Genomic DNA, 19,194 nt, shown 5'->3' on the forward strand with positions numbered 1-19,194 from the left:
TGTAAGTCCTTATAAAGCTGTGCAATCTGGCCAAGTGCAAGTCCTGTCACTATCTCTGCTTTATCCATATAATTAGTCATGCAATTTTTTTATTGTCAAGTACATTTTCCATATTCTCTTCTGTTCACTATTTAAACTCTAAACTGAGATTTGTAGAACTGCTTTATTTGTTTTGACTAGAAGAATCAAAAGTCATTTAGTAAAGATTCAATTGGAAGGAAATTAAGATGGAAATTCCTTGCACCTTTTTAGAAAACACTGTGTAYTGTCGTGCAGATTAATGCAGAAGGATGCATCTGAAAAGAGATAGAACAGAGTGCTAGTCTGACTTCTTGGCATGAATGATGGTCTTGATGTTACTTTTTGTCATCATACAAAATACAATGTGTCTCATGTGACCACTCATACAACTTTACTGTTTCTAACAGTYCTTTTCCTGCTTCAAATATAACCTATAACACAAATTTGCAAGAGAATTTTGACATACAGTTATTTCTTGGCCAAAAGAAAAAAAGATTTTGAGGGGGATTTATACTCACTATTTGGAACACATGCCAACTTGTATTTGAATTTTTAATTCCATTCAAAATTCTTGCCACCTGGTAGTGAATAAATAGGTTTCCCATATAAGAGAGGTTTACATTTCTTAAAAACATGCCAAATCCCTTTCTTCACAAATTCTCTTCTTTCAAGTCCATACATTCTTGACAATAAAAATGAAAATCAAAATCTGTTCCCAAACCAAAATCAGCATGAGATACATCTGTTAATACATGCATGCTCAACAGTTCAAGGCTTCTTTCTTATGAACTGTTGTGTTTATTGCCAGCATAATGCTTTTTTTCCCCTTTCTGTGTATTCCAGGGTGCCCCAGGTCTGAGAGGTGATACTGGTGCAACTGGAAGAGATGGTGCTCGTGTAAGTATCTTTTGATTACATCTGAGTTTATCTTGCTACACTTTAGAACTTRGTAACTAAAGAGGATGTTCAAGACTTTCACTTCCTGGTATATTTCATTTCCTGTTATAGTTGCTTGCTTTTGATCCAAATCCATGTGATTTGCTTGCTTTTTGTCCAGAGAGGTTTGAATTTGAGGGCTGGGAGAGATAAGTGATCACATCATGCACACAGAGAAGTGACATCAGCAGAGAACCTTATGGACAGTTGTTAAGTGTTGTGCAATCTAGCCAAGATTCATAGGTTTGGCCCAGAAAACTGATTCTGAAGGCAGCCTGCAAAGCCGCTTAAAACATTATTATTGACTTGAATTTTGGCTGCCCATCCTGGAATCATACTTTGGAAGGAAATAAACAGTACAGATTTTGTTTTACAAAATCAGGTGTCCTTTCAATTTAAAACAGCTGAAACAAAGTCACAGACCTATTCCAGGGTGAAAGAGAGGAAAAAAAAATGTTTAAAGTGGTCATTCTTGCTTACATTTTTGTTAGAAAGAGTGATTTGTCTCTGTCTTGATCTATAGGGTCTCCCTGGTGCTATTGGTTCCCCTGGCCCTGCTGGTGGTGCTGGTGATCGGGTAAGTCTCTTCAAACAAAAACTTGCATTTGTTTATACAGTTTACCCACTGCAAGAATATTTAATATAGGGAAGTTTCTATTCTAATTTAAAACAATTCCATCTTGCTAGTGTAAACAATTTCTGTAAGCTTTTTCACATCTGGGAGGGAAGGCTTATTGGGGCTGTAGAACTATTTAAGGATGTTTGCCATAGCGCCTCTTGCCCTTTCCTGAAAGGGGGAGAAGAGATGTGCATCTACGTGGTAGTGGGTTATATGGGGAGAAGATTTTGATTTGGGCTTTGTCTGAGTTCTCTCCATTTCAGACCAGTCTCTACAATCCTCATTACACTGTGGGAAGAGATTCTGATATGGTGATAAATGACCACACATTAGCTCAGAATGATCCTTTATCCTATCCAAATATCATGAGGAATGTTTAATAACATGGGGCAGGTTAACACTGAAGCATTCCAGTAACATCCTCTCCATGCTCTGTGTGTATCTGTACCACAAGATCAAGTCTTTTTTGACTACAATGTGACCTTTCCACAGTGTCATAATGATTTTTGCCATCTGTTTTAGGGTGAAGGAGGTCCTGCTGGTCCCGCTGGTCCTGCTGGCGCCCGTGGTATTCCTGTAAGTAGCAACTCTGACAACTCTGCTGCCTTCAGAAAAGCATTCCCTTTCAAGTCAGTCCTAACAATTCCTCTCCTCTTTGTCTTTAGGGTGAACGTGGTGAGCCTGGTCCCGTAGGTCCTAGTGGATTTGCTGGACCTCCTGTGAGTATCAGTTACATTTTCCTCTTCTTGATGGTGCACTATTCGTTTATTTCTTCTACATGTTTTTTTCAACCCTTTGTCCCATTTATTTCTTTTCTGCCAATAGGGTGCAGCTGGTCAGCCTGGAGCTAAAGGCGAGCGTGGGCCTAAAGGACCTAAGGGTGAAACTGGACCAACAGGTGCTATTGGTCCAATTGGTGCTTCTGGACCACCAGTAAGTGAACTGTATCTGTCTGTAAAACACATGGTTCTTGCCTGTGCTATRCAAGCACTATGCTAGCCTGAAGATCATGAATTTGGAAAAGGTAATTAAAAAGAAAGCAAAACTTCAAAGCAGACTGTGAGGAAAGTCACTATTCTGATTTTCACACATTATATAAACTTTGTCAATCTATTTATACGGGCTCAGATAGTTAGTCTGGAACTGAAGTGAAGAGGAAAAAATAAGTAATTTTCAACTTGCCCTGAAGATCAGCAAGGTCAGGCTGTCTTGGACCATTCAGGGGGGTGTTTGTGGGTAAGCTCCTGAGCTGAGGACTTCCTCTATCTTCCTCTTAGAAAGCACATTCTGATTTCAGATGCAATCTTCCAGAACCATATGTGCAAATTTATCTGTGCACCCACTTGCACACAGGCTTTTCATGTCCTAATGACGGTATAGCAAAAGGATGTACACTACCATGCATGCAGCTCATTACTGAAATAGTTGAAATAATGGAGAAAGTCAGGCCCTACTATTTCAACTACTGTGAAGGGCTGCAGGGTAACATGGCTTGGGGATCATACTGTATGCTTCTAATAGAGCAATATTATGCCCTGGCACTACTTGGCTGCAATAGCTGTAGAGTGCAGAGGACTTGCTCTTCTTTGAATTACTAAGCGTTTCATGTTTTGACTCCCAAATCTACTTAGATGTATGCAACATTTGAAACGCAAATTCATTTGAATCATGAATCCTTTATGCAACTCTTCTCAGGTCTTACCATACTGATTCAAAATCTCTATGAGAATTTACTAGTCCTAATATCAGAATACGAATTGTTTTGGGGTCCAGTCCCCCCCACCCCCGGTTAAAATCAATGACAAAGTAACCATTCTCTTTCCCAACAGTGGGACTGAGCCCTTACTCTAAGTAGTGAAAATTAGTGTTCTTTACCTGGGTCATCATGTGCCTTTCTGTTATTCACACACAGGGTCCTGCTGGTGCTGCTGGTCCTGCTGGCCCTCGTGGTGATGCTGGTCCTCCTGTAAGTCTTCAGGCTTTTGGTATTGACATTGCTACTTTTCATAAAGTCGTTGTTTCCTTTAAACCAAATCTTCATTTTGACTTTTAATTTTTAGGGCATGACTGGTTTCCCTGGTGCTGCTGGAAGAGTTGGTCCTCCTGGCCCAGCTGTAAGTAACTGATGAAGGAATTTCATTGGGAGACAAGTCAGAAATTGCATTGCTTAGGGACAGTCTTCATCTTGTTACATGGACACAAATTCTGACTGTACTGGAATCATTTCAGGTCCTTATAGGACTTGGGGAGATAAGAAAAAGTCTTTTAACCATTTACATACCCACAAGTGTGAGATAGACATTCTGTTTGGTTTTTACACTCCCATCAAGCATCTCTCTGCATCTTGAAATGTCTAGCCATTTAGAAAACTCTGGATTTCTTTTGCCCTTTTCACCATCAGTAAGTGCATAGCCATTGATTTTGAGTGGAATAAGAAAGCCATGACCCATTTGGCAAAAGTTGTCAAAGTTCTCTTGGGTCCATGCTTTCGAAAGTATCAGCAATTTCAGCTGTTGTCTCCAGCAGAGCAACCTCTCATCACATTCAAGAACATGAGTCCCTGCTTCTTTATTTATCACCCTAAAGCTCTCATTTCAAATCAAGTTTACAGTTTATAATTTAATGACTCTTGTGAGGCTGATCTCCTTTTCACAAAGGTATCTTCATCATTTAGAAAGAGGCACTTCTTTCCTTAGGTGTCTTACATTTAAATATATTCTAAATACCAATATCTTCTAATAAATAAAACAAAACAAAATAATCTTGCTCAACAAGAAACGCTTCTTTTTCCTCATTGACGTTATAGTTGCTACTAATGTGTCTAGAGCCAAACTGGTATTTTCATGTCCAATTTTGCTACTTTTACTTGCATTGATTTAAAAAAACTGTCTCAACAGAGCAATTCCTCTGGTTCCAGATATCCATTGCTAACAAAAGCAATAGAATTTGCTTGCAGAAATATCTGATAACTTCTTTATTGCAAAGTGACATTTTTGTCCATAGACAAAATAGGATGCTTGCTTCTGTCTTCCACAAAATAATGGGTCAATGTTGTAATGACTTCATGTTTTTATTCAATCTTAGGGTATCACTGGTCCCCCAGGTCCCCCTGGCCCAGCTGGCAAAGATGGTGCTAGAGGCCTACGTGGTGATGTTGGTCCAGTTGGCCGTACTGGTGAACAAGGTATTGCTGGCCCACCTGGTTTTGCTGGTGAGAAAGGTCCATCTGGAGAGGCTGGTGCTGCTGTAAGTTACTCAATATCTCTTCTCATTAAAAATGTGGCTCTTCATGTAAATGTTATGACTTCCAGCACGTTTCTGGTATTTATGAAGAGCTTTTGTCTTTTATCCTCAAATTTAGGAAAGCTCTTCAGCAACAGAACTGTAGTCAAGAAATTATTCAAACATGTTTGGTAAATAGATCATAAAAAGTGAGCCTGATCTCTGGGTCAGGTATTCAACTCTGTCTCCTGTGCTGAATAGCATTGTTTTGTACAAGCAAYCCAAGTGAAAGCAACAAGGGTAGCTACAGAAAAAATTGGTACTCTAGGCTGAGAAAGGGAAGACAAGACAGTCTGTTGCTCTGAGATTAAGCATCATGGGTGCAAAAAGCAACCTGTGAATGTCCATTTTAAACAATCACAAGTCATTTCTGCATCAGAAACTCTAACCTGGGAAATCACACAGTTAAAGTGGTTAAAGACCTAGGCTGGCTTAGAATAATACAAATAAATGAATTATAAGTGCCTTTAAACTTGCATGTCAAGAATTATTGGCTCTTTCGATGCCAGACACGTTTCTGTATTGTGGAAGTAGGCACTTGCGTGAATTAGCACTTCATTGTCTCTTAATAGAAATTTACAGAARTTCTCTGATCTGCAGAAGTTGCAGCTAAGAATGAAATCTTCAGTGCCTTTGTCAGATAGGCACTCTAAAAGTCTGTAGGTGACACTTAAACATTTGCCCTTTGAGTATAAACAATACATTTTCCAATTTCATAGGGTAAATAAAACATAACATAATTGGTGAGCCTGATGGTAAATTGGTTAGTTTAGGGTAATCTGTCAGATGATCAGTTATGCCCAGYTTAACCAATACTCAAATTTCATAGAAATTGAAAAGTTTCTCCTCAACTAAACTAGTCTTCCCTTTCAAAGTTTCAGCAAAGGATACTGAGGTTTTTCAGATAACACTTAGATATTTTCTAAGGCTGTCTCAGAATGAGAAGATCAGTTTCTACACTATAGAATCCCCTCAGATAGGCATCTTCTCTGTACTAAATATCCTAGTTTTCATGCATCATCCTGTCACTGAACGGGAAYGACACAATAAGAGATCTCTACTACAAATTAATGAAAAGCATATGCACAGTATTTTTCACCAACAGTAATTTTCACTGGAAAACACTTGGACAGGAATACAACCAACATTACCTACTTAGAGATCTTCAGCTTTGGTGTTTAAAACATCATATGCTGTAATTATAAATTTCTGCCTGTGGGAATTGGAACTGACACACAGTAAGATCCTTGGAATGCAATTAGTACTGTTCCAGAGCAAAGCAAATGACAAATGTGGAGGACAATAGATGATTTTTCTGCATTAATAAAAAGAGTCTTCTCATTATGTCATAGGGTCCTCCTGGMACCCCAGGTCCTCAGGGTATTCTTGGTGCTCCTGGTATCCTTGGTCTGCCTGGCTCTCGGGGAGAACGTGGTCTTCCAGGCATCTCTGGAGCAACAGTGAGTATATAGCACTGGTTAACGTCTTTAAACAGACCCATGTAAAGAAAAAAGCTGAGCTAGGGAACAAGAGATCTAGATTTTGCTGTGTCTGTCACTGGTGCAGAAAAAGATTAGTTATATGAACATAACAGAGCAGTAGAAGAAATTATTGCTTACTGCAAACAATCAAGACTTGTATCTGAACATAGTCTCTGGGCATGCATTTCTGAGCCCTGGACTTCATCTAATCTAAAATTTGCCACCATGCAAGCAATACAAGCTTTGAATGACATCAGAAGTTTTTGTTTTTAAGAGAGTATGGAAGAGGTAGAAAACTTACAGTGAAGATTAATGTTTTGTATAATTRGATATGTTTCTTCTTGTTCTCTTGTTCTATTTCACTTCCAGAACTGACTGCAGGGAAATGTTTCTCTTAAATATAAGCCAAAAGATTCTGTTTGTTTGATTTATGTTGTATTATATGTCACATTTTGTTACCACTGTTCATGTATTAGGGTGAACCTGGTCCCCTGGGTGTTGCTGGCCCTCCTGGTGCTCGTGGTCCCTCTGGTCCCGTGGGTTCTCCTGGTCCAAATGGTGCTCCTGGTGAAGCTGGTCGTGATGTAAGCTGTGTYTTATTTCCTCTTCAGGACTGCTTTGTTTTTGTTCTGAACCAAAGACGAATATACAGAAAGACTGGATGCAATTGCAGGCAGTTTTGCTAGTTAACGTGTACCTTCTGTTGTCTTCAGAGACAATTATAGCAGGATACTAACACAAACAGGTTCTAGATTGGGCAAGGTCTAAAACAGAGTAATGACCTTGATCATCATGGAGCTAATTCTCCCCTGCTAGGTGACAAATTCTTCAAGGCAGAAATGGTGTCTGTGTCCTGGAGTCACAGTCAGGATCTTYTGACTTTCTACTTAGCTGAAAAGAAAGATGGAGTGTGAGGGGAAAAGAGAACTCTTTTTGATGGAGCTGGGAAAAATACTACATCCCAGAAGATAAGGTTTGGCTAGTGAAAAAAATAGATTAGGAAAGCTGGCTATCAGCATTTTTTTAATGTCATGTCAGATGCAATATGCATATCTTTSAGTGAAGTGTGAAAATTGCACTCATTTTTACTTGAGGGATGAAATGACTCATAATAAAGACAAAGCATTTTTTAACTTAAGACCTACTGAAAAAGCATATGAAGTACCTGACAATTTTGGAATTCAGTTGTCGGACTTGTAACACAGTGTCTGGGAGTCCTAGTAGAGCAAATGTATGTTAGCATTGCAGGTGAGCTGCCTAACATTTCCTGATGTACATTCCCTCACCATAAATAATAAAGTATGTTTGTAGGCTAAAACATAATGAATCGGAGTCCGGCTTGTGTAGCAGGTACTGTGAGCCACACAGATCAGTGTAGATAAAGGCAGAGTACAGGAGCTGTGTCCTGTACATAAGGGAGAATAGAGCACTAGACTGGAGCAAACTGTTCCATCTAATGTCTTGCCTCTGCTTTAGAGATTTGGAGGAGAGGGCCCAGCTCTTCCTAGTCCATTTTGGCAACCTAGTTCCTAGAGGAGAGAGTAAACTTAACCATCCAAATTAAAAGTCCAACCTGAAGAAGGACATACATACAGTGGCCATACATGATTTGCAATATAAGAGCATCTAAAATAAAATAAACACACCTTATCTTGCTTCCTGTAAGGATGATTGTTATAAAGCTTTCTCTGGGCCTCATCAGGAAAGCTTATTTGTTAGGCTGAGGCATTGTTGATACTTAGACTCACAGGATTTCAGAGAGATAGAGAGAAGTCATTTTATTTTACAAATATTTAAAAGTATGTTCCTACACTATGGGAATTTTCTGAAGGAAAAGGTCTGCTTGTGCACACAGGAAAACAGTTGAAAGTGAAATTAACACTCGCAAAGGAAGCTATTTAAGCTTGTGAAGTACCACAACTGAGTAATTCAGCTGTGACTACTGCTTAAAGTCCTTGCAGGTATTTTCCCCACTGACATTTTTCACCTAAGTAAATCCAAGTTCTACAAGATTGCAAGTTAGATAAAGGCCACTATTGTCTTGAACATTTAAATAAATACTATAGTGCAGTAATTTTCTTCTGTATTGATCTTGTAGCACCTAAAATATTTGAAGACTATCTTATTTTTTTTCTGAAAACATTAACATATTTAAGGAATGTAAGAATGGYCTCTATAAGGGAGAGTGTTATCTTCAAGATATATGCTATCCCAACTCAATGTCATCTTATTCTCACTGGTAGCAATTAGGCTGATACACACTAYTGTGTGAGATGAAGGTGATGGAATTTAATATTCTAATGATATTTTAACAGGGCAATCCTGGAAATGATGGTCCTCCAGGCCGGGATGGCGCTCCTGGTTTCAAGGTAACTTGCTCTTTTCTTACTTCATGCTCATGGAAGAACTGTTCCAGTATGTGTAAGTCAATAGTAACACACTGTCTCTCCTCTTGCATTTCTTTGTTCCCAGGGTGAGCGTGGTGGTCCTGGTAGCCCTGGTCCCAGTGGTGCTGTGGGTGCTCCTGGTCCTCATGGTCAAGTTGGTCCTACTGGAAAGCCTGGAAACCGTGGTGACCCTGTAAGTTCATGTGACCTTATTTTTTGCATGACCTAAGATAAAAGCTTTTCCATCATGTATACATTATAAGTTAACCCCCTGCAGTATGTGGATATTTGTTTTGCTTTCTGCAGAGGTGTGTTAAGCATGGAACACTTCATGTATGAGATACAGCAGTGACATGCATTTCTCTGTTCCTGTTTCAGGGTCCTGTTGGTCCTGTTGGTTCTGCTGGTGCTTTTGGTCCAAGAGGTCTTGCTGTAAGTTTGATTGCTAAATACATTACCACACTGATGCAAAAGGAGAACACAGGCTTTATTACTAAGGGTCCATAATTGTGCCCAAGATAGGGCCCAAAAGGTAGTACTTAAGGAGTCTTAAATATTTGTAGACCTATAATCTGAAACAGCATTCTCTCTCATGGGACTGATCCTGAAGCTTTTTGGTATAGACACTCTTCCCATGTGTGTTGAAGGAATGTATATTTGTATACCAGGAGCAACTTTTTGCTTACTGTAGAATACTGATGCCTAATTCTTGTTTTGACAGTAATATCTACTTGAAGCTTTCTGTTTTATTCCTCTGACACCTATATCCATTTCCTAGGGCCCACAAGGCCCACGTGGTGAGAAGGGTGAGCCTGGTGATAAGGGACCTAGAGGTCTGCCTGGCTTGAAGGGACACAATGGATTGCAGGGCCTTCCTGGTCTCGCTGTAAGTAAATGATTTTCAAGATTTTGAATACAAAGAACAAAACAAGTAAATAACATCACCCTAGTATGGAGATACATATGCACAGCTGTGCAGGTTGATACCACTAACTCTTTTTGCATTATCTTTCAAAGGCCATAGGATGCTCTTTAATACTCAGCATTTTCCACAAAAAAATGGCAAGTTGATCTTGCTGTTGATAGTTGGCTTTAGAAGTTTGTCACTACCTTTGCATGCCCTGCAACTCAATTGCATTTGGCCAGCAAAGAACTCAAAAAGCTCTGCCTTTCTTATGTATTATTGCTTACTTTGAGCAGAACACTGAAGGGCATTTGTATTACAGAGAAGCAGAAGTCATTTGTAGATTTTATTCCCTTTAATTTCTGGTATTCCCTTTAGGAATTCTGATTCTTATTTTAGAGTCTTCTCTGAAAATCTAGAAATGTTACAGAGACTTCTTCAGGTTATCCCATTACTCCATGCTCCCCAAAACAGGCATTTTAAACTAATAAACTAGATTAATTTAATCCCATTAATCTATTTAATCCCAAATTCCAATTCTCAAGTACATTCGACTCTAGTCACCTCTTGAATCATGCTAACATAAATGTGTGGTACTGCATTTTTTTAATGCGTTTTTTTCCCAACAGGGCCAACATGGTGATCAAGGTCCTCCCGGTAACAACGGTCCTGCTGGCCCAAGAGTATGTGAATTTAAAAGCATATTCAAATAACTCCCTCCTATTTTTATTGTGCAATATGCATGTACATGCCTATTTATGTAAATTCCTAGTTTGCAGTGTTCTCTACTGCCCTTAAACTGTTCAAGTTTCCTTTTAGGGTCCACCTGGTCCTTCTGGTCCTCCTGGCAAAGACGGTCGCAATGGTCTCCCTGGACCTATTGGCCCTGCTGGTGTACGTGGCTCTCAYGGTAGCCAAGGCCCTGCTGTGAGTATCACTTTTTTTGATTTAACACAGCTAGGTCACAGATAGAAGAAAACTGCTTCAAGAGCCTCGTAATTTAAGGAAAGACATGTCCTTATTTTAAGAAAGAAAGAGAGACTTCAAAATGTCTGTTATTTAACATTAAACATACTTATTATAGCTGTTTTCTAATATATATAATTATAATTAATTATAATTACAATATTTAGGTCTTAATAAGCCTACACCTGAAATCCTTGTTCATTTCTTGTGGCCAATTAGCATACACAAAGAAAATGTGGTAGTCCTGCCCTGTGCATCTTCTACTGCTGTCGCGCATAGCAGTCTCAATGTGGCAGGTCCATATGTGCTGCTCAGGTTAGAGCTGAGGTGCTAGGACTTCAGCAAGACTATGCATTTGTGGATGAAATTAACTGAGATAACCAAATTTACAACAGGATGCTGCTTCTCTTTTGTTTCTGAACAACTTTAGGGCCCCCCTGGTCCTCCTGGCCCCCCTGGTCCTCCTGGTCCCAATGGTGGTGGATATGAAGTTGGCTATGATGCAGAATACTACCGGGCTGATCAGCCTTCTCTCAGACCCAAGGACTATGAAGTTGATGCCACTTTGAAAACATTGAACAACCAAATTGAGACCCTGCTGACTCCTGAGGGCTCCAGAAAGAACCCAGCTCGCACATGCCGTGACCTAAGACTTAGCCACCCAGAATGGAGCAGCGGTATGTTAGTGCAAGATGTTTGATCCTTCCAGCGGAAGTACACTCAGTTTATTAGCTTGCTTTGATGTATTCTTGGCCAAACAGTGAAAATACTAAATGAATGAAGAACTTCTGTCTGTCTCCACTGAAAGTACATACATACAATGATATTCTGAAAAGCTGTTTGTCTATTGTTGTGATTATTGCAATAATTTTTCAAAATAATGCAGTAATATTTAAGCTTAGCTTTCAAATATTTGTTATACACTAATAATCACAAATACAGATTTTGCCCAATTATCAACTTAATATTGCACCTAGTTCTGATATTTATGACCTCTGAGTTCCTATATCAAGTCACTAAATATAAACTGAATGCAAATGTGAGACTGAGTGAACTATTGTTCATGTTTCTTTCCTCCATGGCAGGTTTCTACTGGATTGATCCTAACCAAGGCTGCTCTGCAGATGCTATTAGAGCATACTGTGACTTCGCCACTGGTGAGACTTGCATYCATGCTAACCCTGAAAATATTCCTGCTAAGAACTGGTATGTCAACAAGAATCCCAAGGACAAGAAGCACGTATGGTTTGGTGAAACTATCAATGGTGGCAGTCAGGTGAGTAATGTATTGGAGGACGATTGGTTTCCTCCAGTGCTGTCTAAAGAATTCCCCACCCACTGACTCTTAGCAAACATACACATAATTGAAATTCTCTCTTAGAGGAGAAATATGAAGAGGGGAAACTAACTTTTACTTTGAAAGAACAGTGTTCCAGTTCTGACCTGGATCACGATTTGCTAAAAGGGTTTCTCAGCATTGTTCTTTTTATAGTGTCCACACATGATCAATTTAACCTGATTAATGGCTTTTGCTAAGGGAAGCCTGGACTGGAGTATAGTACATCAGTTTAAACACAGTCCAGGAATTATCTGAAAAAGTAAGCAAAGCGTCTTTGCTTATTTTTTTAATTCAGATTTATTTTTGACGTGTTACTCTGTTTCTGGAAAGATATTTATATTACAAAAACATAACAGACCAAAAGTTTATCCCACCRTAACACTCAGAATCACTGTTTTACATAAAAACAAGGAATATGTCTACTTGCATGTTAGGTACTATACCATCCTAATGAAAATGAATCAATTTTGTACAATTAGGGAGATCTAATTACATAATTCTTAAATGAAATTGAATTGGTCTTATAATGAAATCCCTGTGTCCAAGATTTTTAATGTAAGAATATAACAGCAATCACACTGGATCAGAAAAGTCCAGGTGGCTACASTGGCTTACAGTGGCTAAAAGCAGATGCTGTAAAAATATAACAATGAAGCAAGTATTTATATTATCCACACATGTATTCTATTAGACTCCACCAAATTCAGAGTTTTCTTAAGTCAGGCATTGTTCTTGTGTATTTATGGAAACAGTGGATTTCACATGCTTGAACTTGCCTGATCTCACCTTTAAACCCACATAAACTGTTAGCATAGTAATATCTGGGGACAAGTGTTCCACAATTTCCATTACAGACATCCACCATCCCCGAGATATACAACTCACTGGATTCCTTTCTGTTTTTCAGTTTGAGTACAATGACGAAGGAGTGACTTCAAAGGATATGGCCACCCAACTTGCCTTCATGCGTCTGCTGGCCAACCATGCCTCCCAGAACATCACCTACCACTGCAAGAACAGCATTGCCTACATGGATGAGAAAACTGGAAACCTTAAGAAGGCTGTTATACTGCAGGGATCCAATGATGTTGAACTACGAGCTGAGGGCAACAGCAGATTCACCTTCAGTGTTCTTGAGGATGGCTGCTCTGTAAGTAGCACTAAGCATGGACACTATGATTGAGACAGAGTTGCACTTTGATACAGAACTAGATAATCAGACTGTCCAGCAAAATTTTACCCAGGGAAGATAAATAGCCTGTAAAAACAACTATGCCAGGTCTTTAATGAATGTACAAGGACTGGAGTACAGATAAATCCTCCCTATACCATGCAATGTGGCAAAAAGAAAAAGCTTTTCAGAGGGAACAGACTCAAATTCTTTATTAGCTGAAGAATGATGAGAAAGTAGTACATAAGATGCAGGAGAAGCAGGATCCTTAAATCCTAAACAACTCAGGCAAGCTTTTGTGAGGATTTAATAGCAATGTTTGTAATACGGTAGTTAATGCAGAGCATAAAACATATTTTTTTCAGAAGATAAAAGYGAATGTTTGCTCTGTATCCAAGATTTAAATAGTTAGGCATGGGTATCTGATTCGCAAACAATAGCAGTAAAATTAACAAAAAATTTCTTTCAGAAGCTATCCAGTTATCTGAAACAATTCTCAATACTGTGAACAGTGCAATAACAATTCTAATGACTTTTCTCTTGCAGAGAAAGAACAATGAATGGGGCAAAACAATCATTGAATACAGAACAAATAAGCCATCTCGCTTGCCCATCCTTGACATTGCACCTTTGGACATTGGTGGCGCTGACCAAGAATTCGGTTTGGACATTGGCCCAGTCTGTTTCAAATGAATGAACTAAAACTAACTTAAAACCCCTCCAAAATTATTCTCTTTGTCATTTCTTTTTATAATGAAAGCTGGCTCCTTCCACTTCTTCTGTTCATCTACTTGCTTAAACTCTGGGCGAAAGAGAAGGAGAAGAGTTGATTGGAGTATTGTGCAATGAAATTTAATGCAGCCCCAAAAGGACTTGGAAGTCTTTCAAGATTTAACACCTTGCTTTGGGAAATGTCAACCTTTGTAAAGAAAAAAAAACAAAATAAAAAATCATGAAAGTTTGCACCACTTGTGGCCTTTGAATATCTTCAACAGAGGAAGTTTAAAACCACAGCTTCCAAAGGTTTTAACTACCTCATACACTAAACCAAGTGTGATCCACATCCTTTGTAGGTACTTCTTCATACAATCTGAAGTACTTTCAGTTCCACTTATAATACAGTGGTGCTAATTTCATTATTATGGATTATCTTTCCAATACTTGAACTTTGATGGTGCTAGCAGCAGTTAATATACGACTTCTCTGTTTCTTTGAAATCTGTCTCAAAACTTAGAATGTCCTGTCTCACCCCCAGCTTAAGCATGTGGATCATTTTTTCCTCATCTTTGTCCTCTTCCTCCAAAGTCAGGTTTTCCTGCTTTTAAATCTCATTTTCATCCTCTACAATGGGTTAAAAAAAAGAATCGCCCTTCCTCAAAAAAAAAAAGAAAATGTATTTTGTATATGTGAGATGTTTAAATAAATTGTGGAAAAAAAATTAAATAAAGCATGTCCAGTGTTCCAAAAGAGACTATTGAATGAGTAAAGTTACTTGGTTAGATACATTGGTAGGTATTCATACCCAGTRTTTACATCTATTACCTGGCTTCTAGAAACTAGAACAGAAAAAGATATAACAGCACTGCAGTGTGGATGTGCCCAGGTCTGTTCTTTGCTGTTCTGAGTTCTGTGTTTACTAAATATGTTAAAATATTTATTGAACATATTACTGAGTATAGCCAAGGATGCAGCAGATTTCAGGGTAATGTGTTACACATCAGCTGATCCTCACCTTTTGATCAAATTAGCTACTTCTGTAAGTAATATCAAATTAAGCATCAGTTGATGCTCACCAAGCATATATGTGCTATAGCCCATGGTCTGTTGATTTGCTAATTGTTGGATTAAATTAGTTAAGCAAGAATAAAGCTTTCCCTGTTAAAGCTAAGATCTGGAGAAAATAGCCATTGTAAAATAGATTTGCTTTAAARTGCAAAAAACTCAGTTGTTTGCTCAGCTACAGATTATAGCAATCTACCTTGCTGTACAATATCATTTAAAATTCAACTCTTTCAACACTCCACACATGCATACAACTGCTTTAAACTCCTTTGGCAGTTTTAAAAGTGATGACATTGGCTTTCTACTGGCTTTCTGAACAGAATTTACATTTGCCKTATTGCAAACATATCTTTCTTAGCCCATTGTGAAACACTTGCTTAGAGCATTCCAAGATTTCTCAAAACTGCTTATAGGTGTGATTTTTCTACTTGACTCTTCATTTCAACATTACCTAGGGCCAAGAGAAAGTCCGTAACCCCATGCCTCATAGTATTAGAATGTCAATAATAGACATAATTCCTTCCTTGATTTCCACATATATTCATAATCATGATTTATGGCCAAAACAGGGCTCGTCTCACTTAAAGGCAGCAGGGAAATGAGACTGCAATAAAGAACTTAAAGGCAGAAGGCACAAGTTTCTCTGTGTTACAAAAGGTGTGCCACTAATGCTCAGATTGCAATCAGCAGGACTGTGCTTTTGAGGTTGCATGCAAAAGTCAGTGCAAGGAATCCCTAAATTCAGTTGTCCTGTCAGGAAGATCCCACTTTGTTAGGCCCTTATACTTCATTCAGTTCTATATGAGACACAAAACTATCTGCTCTTTCTAGTCTTTGAAAACAATCAAAAAAAGCACCATGAGAACCAAGGACTATCTGAGGCCTTTCAAGACACTTTCAAGTGCTTTTCTGGAAGCCTTAAAATGAATTGCTGTTCCAACCGTAGTGTTTCTGGAATGGGGAATGAATTTGGGAGGCAGTGGGGGAACATACTAGGGAACATGAGAACAACAGCTAGTGGAGGTAAGAGGAGAAGTAAGACAGGCTTATCAAGGAACCCACAGAAGGAATCATGAAGAAGACATCCAGAAGAAGGTTCCTGTAACCTGAAGAAAGTGCTACCTCAAAGGTTGGAGTGATATCTCCCAGCTGCTGGGAGTCCAAAGGGAGCTAGGAACAGTGCAAGGAAGAATAAGCGCTAAAAACTTTCGAAAGAAAGTTTCTAAAGAAGATATTTCATTCTTGCTTGTAATGAGTTGATTAATGAAAAAAGGGCAAATATCAATACATTGCCTTATACGTGGTTGCTATGTGCCCACAGCTGTGATTGTATTAGTTAAACAGGAATTGGCATAATGAAATGCAACCCATTCTTTCTTAAATGAGAACAGTTTCATGTAAATACTTGCCTCTATTCATTGGCCATTGATGATTTTTTTTTAAAATGTTACTATTTCAATTGGTTTCGTATTTCAACATATTGGTGGYTGTTGTAAAAATGTTATTTTTATGTTTAAAATGCTTTTAAATGTTATGAGCTTTTTTGTTGACAAAGATTGTCTAGAAGCCATGAAGTCTGTACAAGAACGGAAAAGAGAGAAGGACTTTGTCCTTGTAATTTGCTAGAAAGCAGGCAAGGGCTACTGCTAGGACTAAGAGCTGGACTGTTGCTGACTGCTGTTGAGGGAAGGAGTAAAAAAATTAGTTAAAGTTGGAGTTTTGAAAGGAAACTACAATGCTTTCTCTTTTGTCACCATCTCATTTCACCTTTACTCTCTGTGATCTATCACACAGCACTCCCTGCTAGGCAGAGAACACTTTCATTTTTCCAGTCCTTTACTGATCATCACATTAAAACCTTATTCTATGATTTTGCACCTTAGTTACAAAAGTGGAGTCACTTGGAAATCAAATCAGGAAAGAATACAAATCACCCACCTCACAAACCACATTAGCATCTAGAAGATAGTTTGGCCTAAAGGTTTTGTATTCAGGAAATCTTATTGCACAATGAAGTATTTTATTTATTTTATGTACAATATTGAAGAAATTGTCTTTCCTCTTGAGGATCCTAGCTGAAAATAAGTAAGACAAACAGCTGACAGCWCAGGGAGCCTTTATAGTGTCCAAAATCAGATCTGTAAAAGGTTGAACAGACTTCTGAGCAAGTAAACTTAATCATCTTTAGAAGTTGCCTGTCTCCCTGTAAGGATTATCTCCGGTGAATGTAACTGTTAGCAGGTATGCATCAGCAGCAACACAACTAGACACACCTCTGCTAGCATAAATTAGCCGAAWCAACGGGGATCAAACAGGTGAAGCATGCTTTCAGAACAACGAACTTGGGAGGAAAGGAAAGCACCTTGTAGGAACTAACTGGCGGATAAAGGCTGCAGCAATACCTGGTTGTACTGCATGTGAACGAACTGCAGGAGAGGCCAGGCAAGACTGGGAAAAGAGGCTACGGAGCTAGGGACATACAGAGTGCTCAGCTGCGATGTCACTGCATAAACGAAGATACCGAAGGATTCACACCAATCTTTTTCCTTCCTTCTGTGTTGTGGGCTTGATCACCCACTCATGTGCTCTGTAAACATGTCCTGTTTATCAGCTCATCATACATCACGAAATGACCAGAGAGAATTCATGGCTCCTTTCTTTAGGTAATTGTATCTAAAGCAGAAGCCTGAAGTCTCCCATGAGAATAATCCTTATTGCATCTGTGACTGTTACTAAAAAGTCTTCAGAACTGTTTAAATCACCTCTGTGTGAATGAATGGGGCCTACTGCTTATTCCTCTGTCACCTGAATTTTGCTAGTTGTGGTGGACAACAGAACTTGTGACTTACTCGCACGTTTATACACACATATTTCCATAAGCTTTCTTAGCACAACCACATTTCCCACAGCCTGTGGTCCCAGTGTACAGACGAATCCTCTGGTTAGACTGGAATCAAAACAGCAGATACCAAGGAGGGCTGAATTCAGTGTCCCCTTCCCTTGCTCCCCCTGAACAGAACTCACTCGCTCGGGTCCAGTCCCAGGCCGGTGCATGTTGTTTCCCGTTTCAGCAGGCTCAGCAGGCTGGGGCTCCCTGAAGAATGTGCCTTTGCATGAACACAGCATAAAGAGGTGAAAAATAGAGGTGATGATGCAAGTTCAGCCAATGCAAAGGAAAAAGAAATTTCAAAACCTAAAAAAGGACAGTAGAAAGAAAGGTTGTCACTGTTCATTCATACAGGTTCTGCAGCTGTATTACATGAGCAAAATCTCCTCAACATGATTCCAGGTTTAAGTATACTCTCCAACTACTCRTAAAATGACAGTTCTCATTAACTCATAGCCTCAAAATGAAGAAATACAATACCTTTTGATTGCAAGAATTTGAAGTATAATTCAGTAATTATTTCAGTGTTAACACCACTTTAGAAACACATGCAAATCTGATGTTCTCGTTCAGCTTTCAAGCTACAGAAATTGTTTATTTGGGTGAAAAGAAATAAGTTTTTATCAAATGCAGATTTTTTAGATCATTAGTGAAACAGAAACAGTAGTTCTACACCATTTCCCCAAGCGTAGTGCACCACCTATTGACATAGACAGTAATTGACAGTCTATGAAGAATATTTCTGCAGCTTTTCCTTATTCAAAGAGCTGTCTTTCACTTTTATGGCTGCTATCTAGATAAACATGTTCAAATCTTCAGAGCTGCCTCCGACCAAGAATCTCCCAAGTACTACTTCTGAAAAATATCAGCACCACAGCTCTTTCTAAAAAAGTTCTGGCTTATCAGAAGAACACTCATCCAAAYCAGGAAAGCTGCAAACTGCAGCTGCACTCAGGGTTGAAAAGGCTCATGACAGTAATAACTTAATCTTCTAGTTGTCATCTACTACAGGTCCCAATGTATCAAATGCTTGTTAACGTATTTCCTGTAACTCATCTCTCAGTTTCCTGCTACCACCTCTGTGGAAAGAATTCGCAAGATATTGCTGCTAAACAGCCTTCTGTTACTTTAGGTATGCAGTATATTTAGAGTAACCTSGAACAGGTAAGAGCAAAAGAATTCAAGATACATTTCTGTCCATCAGCTTAGTGCTATAAGAAAATGTTAAACTGTCACAGGCAAACCACTTTGGATTTGATTCTGCCAACTTTGAAATGTGAAATTCCCACTGACTCTCATGGCATTTCCAAAATGTGTTACCAAGGATTTGCAGAACTGGGTTCTTTGTTTTTATGCAGATCCACAATACTGCCATGAGGTTTATAACGACCCAGGGGACAGAAAATCCAACATGAAGCC

The 19,194-nt window shown here is 38.9% G+C and overlaps 1 protein-coding gene across 1 annotated transcript in view; it reads left to right on the forward strand.

The window, feature by feature from the left end:
* COL1A2 (collagen type I alpha 2 chain) overlaps positions 1-14,071 on the forward strand; it is a 42,007-nt gene extending 27,936 nt beyond the window's left edge. Inside the window, exons 33-52 of the mRNA XM_085310517.1 lie at positions 865-918; positions 1,481-1,534; positions 2,099-2,152; positions 2,242-2,295; positions 2,402-2,509; positions 3,489-3,542; positions 3,637-3,690; positions 4,661-4,822; positions 6,211-6,318; positions 6,816-6,923; positions 8,655-8,708; positions 8,812-8,919; positions 9,105-9,158; positions 9,505-9,612; positions 10,260-10,313; positions 10,450-10,557; positions 11,027-11,273; positions 11,682-11,872; positions 12,843-13,085; positions 13,653-14,071. Coding sequence (XP_085166643.1) covers positions 865-918; positions 1,481-1,534; positions 2,099-2,152; positions 2,242-2,295; positions 2,402-2,509; positions 3,489-3,542; positions 3,637-3,690; positions 4,661-4,822; positions 6,211-6,318; positions 6,816-6,923; positions 8,655-8,708; positions 8,812-8,919; positions 9,105-9,158; positions 9,505-9,612; positions 10,260-10,313; positions 10,450-10,557; positions 11,027-11,273; positions 11,682-11,872; positions 12,843-13,085; positions 13,653-13,799 — 2,124 coding nt within the window. The 3' untranslated portion in view covers positions 13,800-14,071. The remainder of the gene's footprint in view (positions 1-864; positions 919-1,480; positions 1,535-2,098; positions 2,153-2,241; positions 2,296-2,401; positions 2,510-3,488; positions 3,543-3,636; positions 3,691-4,660; positions 4,823-6,210; positions 6,319-6,815; positions 6,924-8,654; positions 8,709-8,811; positions 8,920-9,104; positions 9,159-9,504; positions 9,613-10,259; positions 10,314-10,449; positions 10,558-11,026; positions 11,274-11,681; positions 11,873-12,842; positions 13,086-13,652) is intronic.
* Positions 14,072-19,194: the final 5,123 nt, after the last annotated feature.

The sequence above is a fragment of the Rhea americana genome, unplaced genomic scaffold (genome assembly GCF_003343005.1).
Source record: "Rhea americana isolate MKP2758 unplaced genomic scaffold, rheAme1 scaffold_32, whole genome shotgun sequence".
Classification (NCBI taxonomy): Eukaryota; Metazoa; Chordata; class Aves; order Rheiformes; family Rheidae; genus Rhea; species Rhea americana.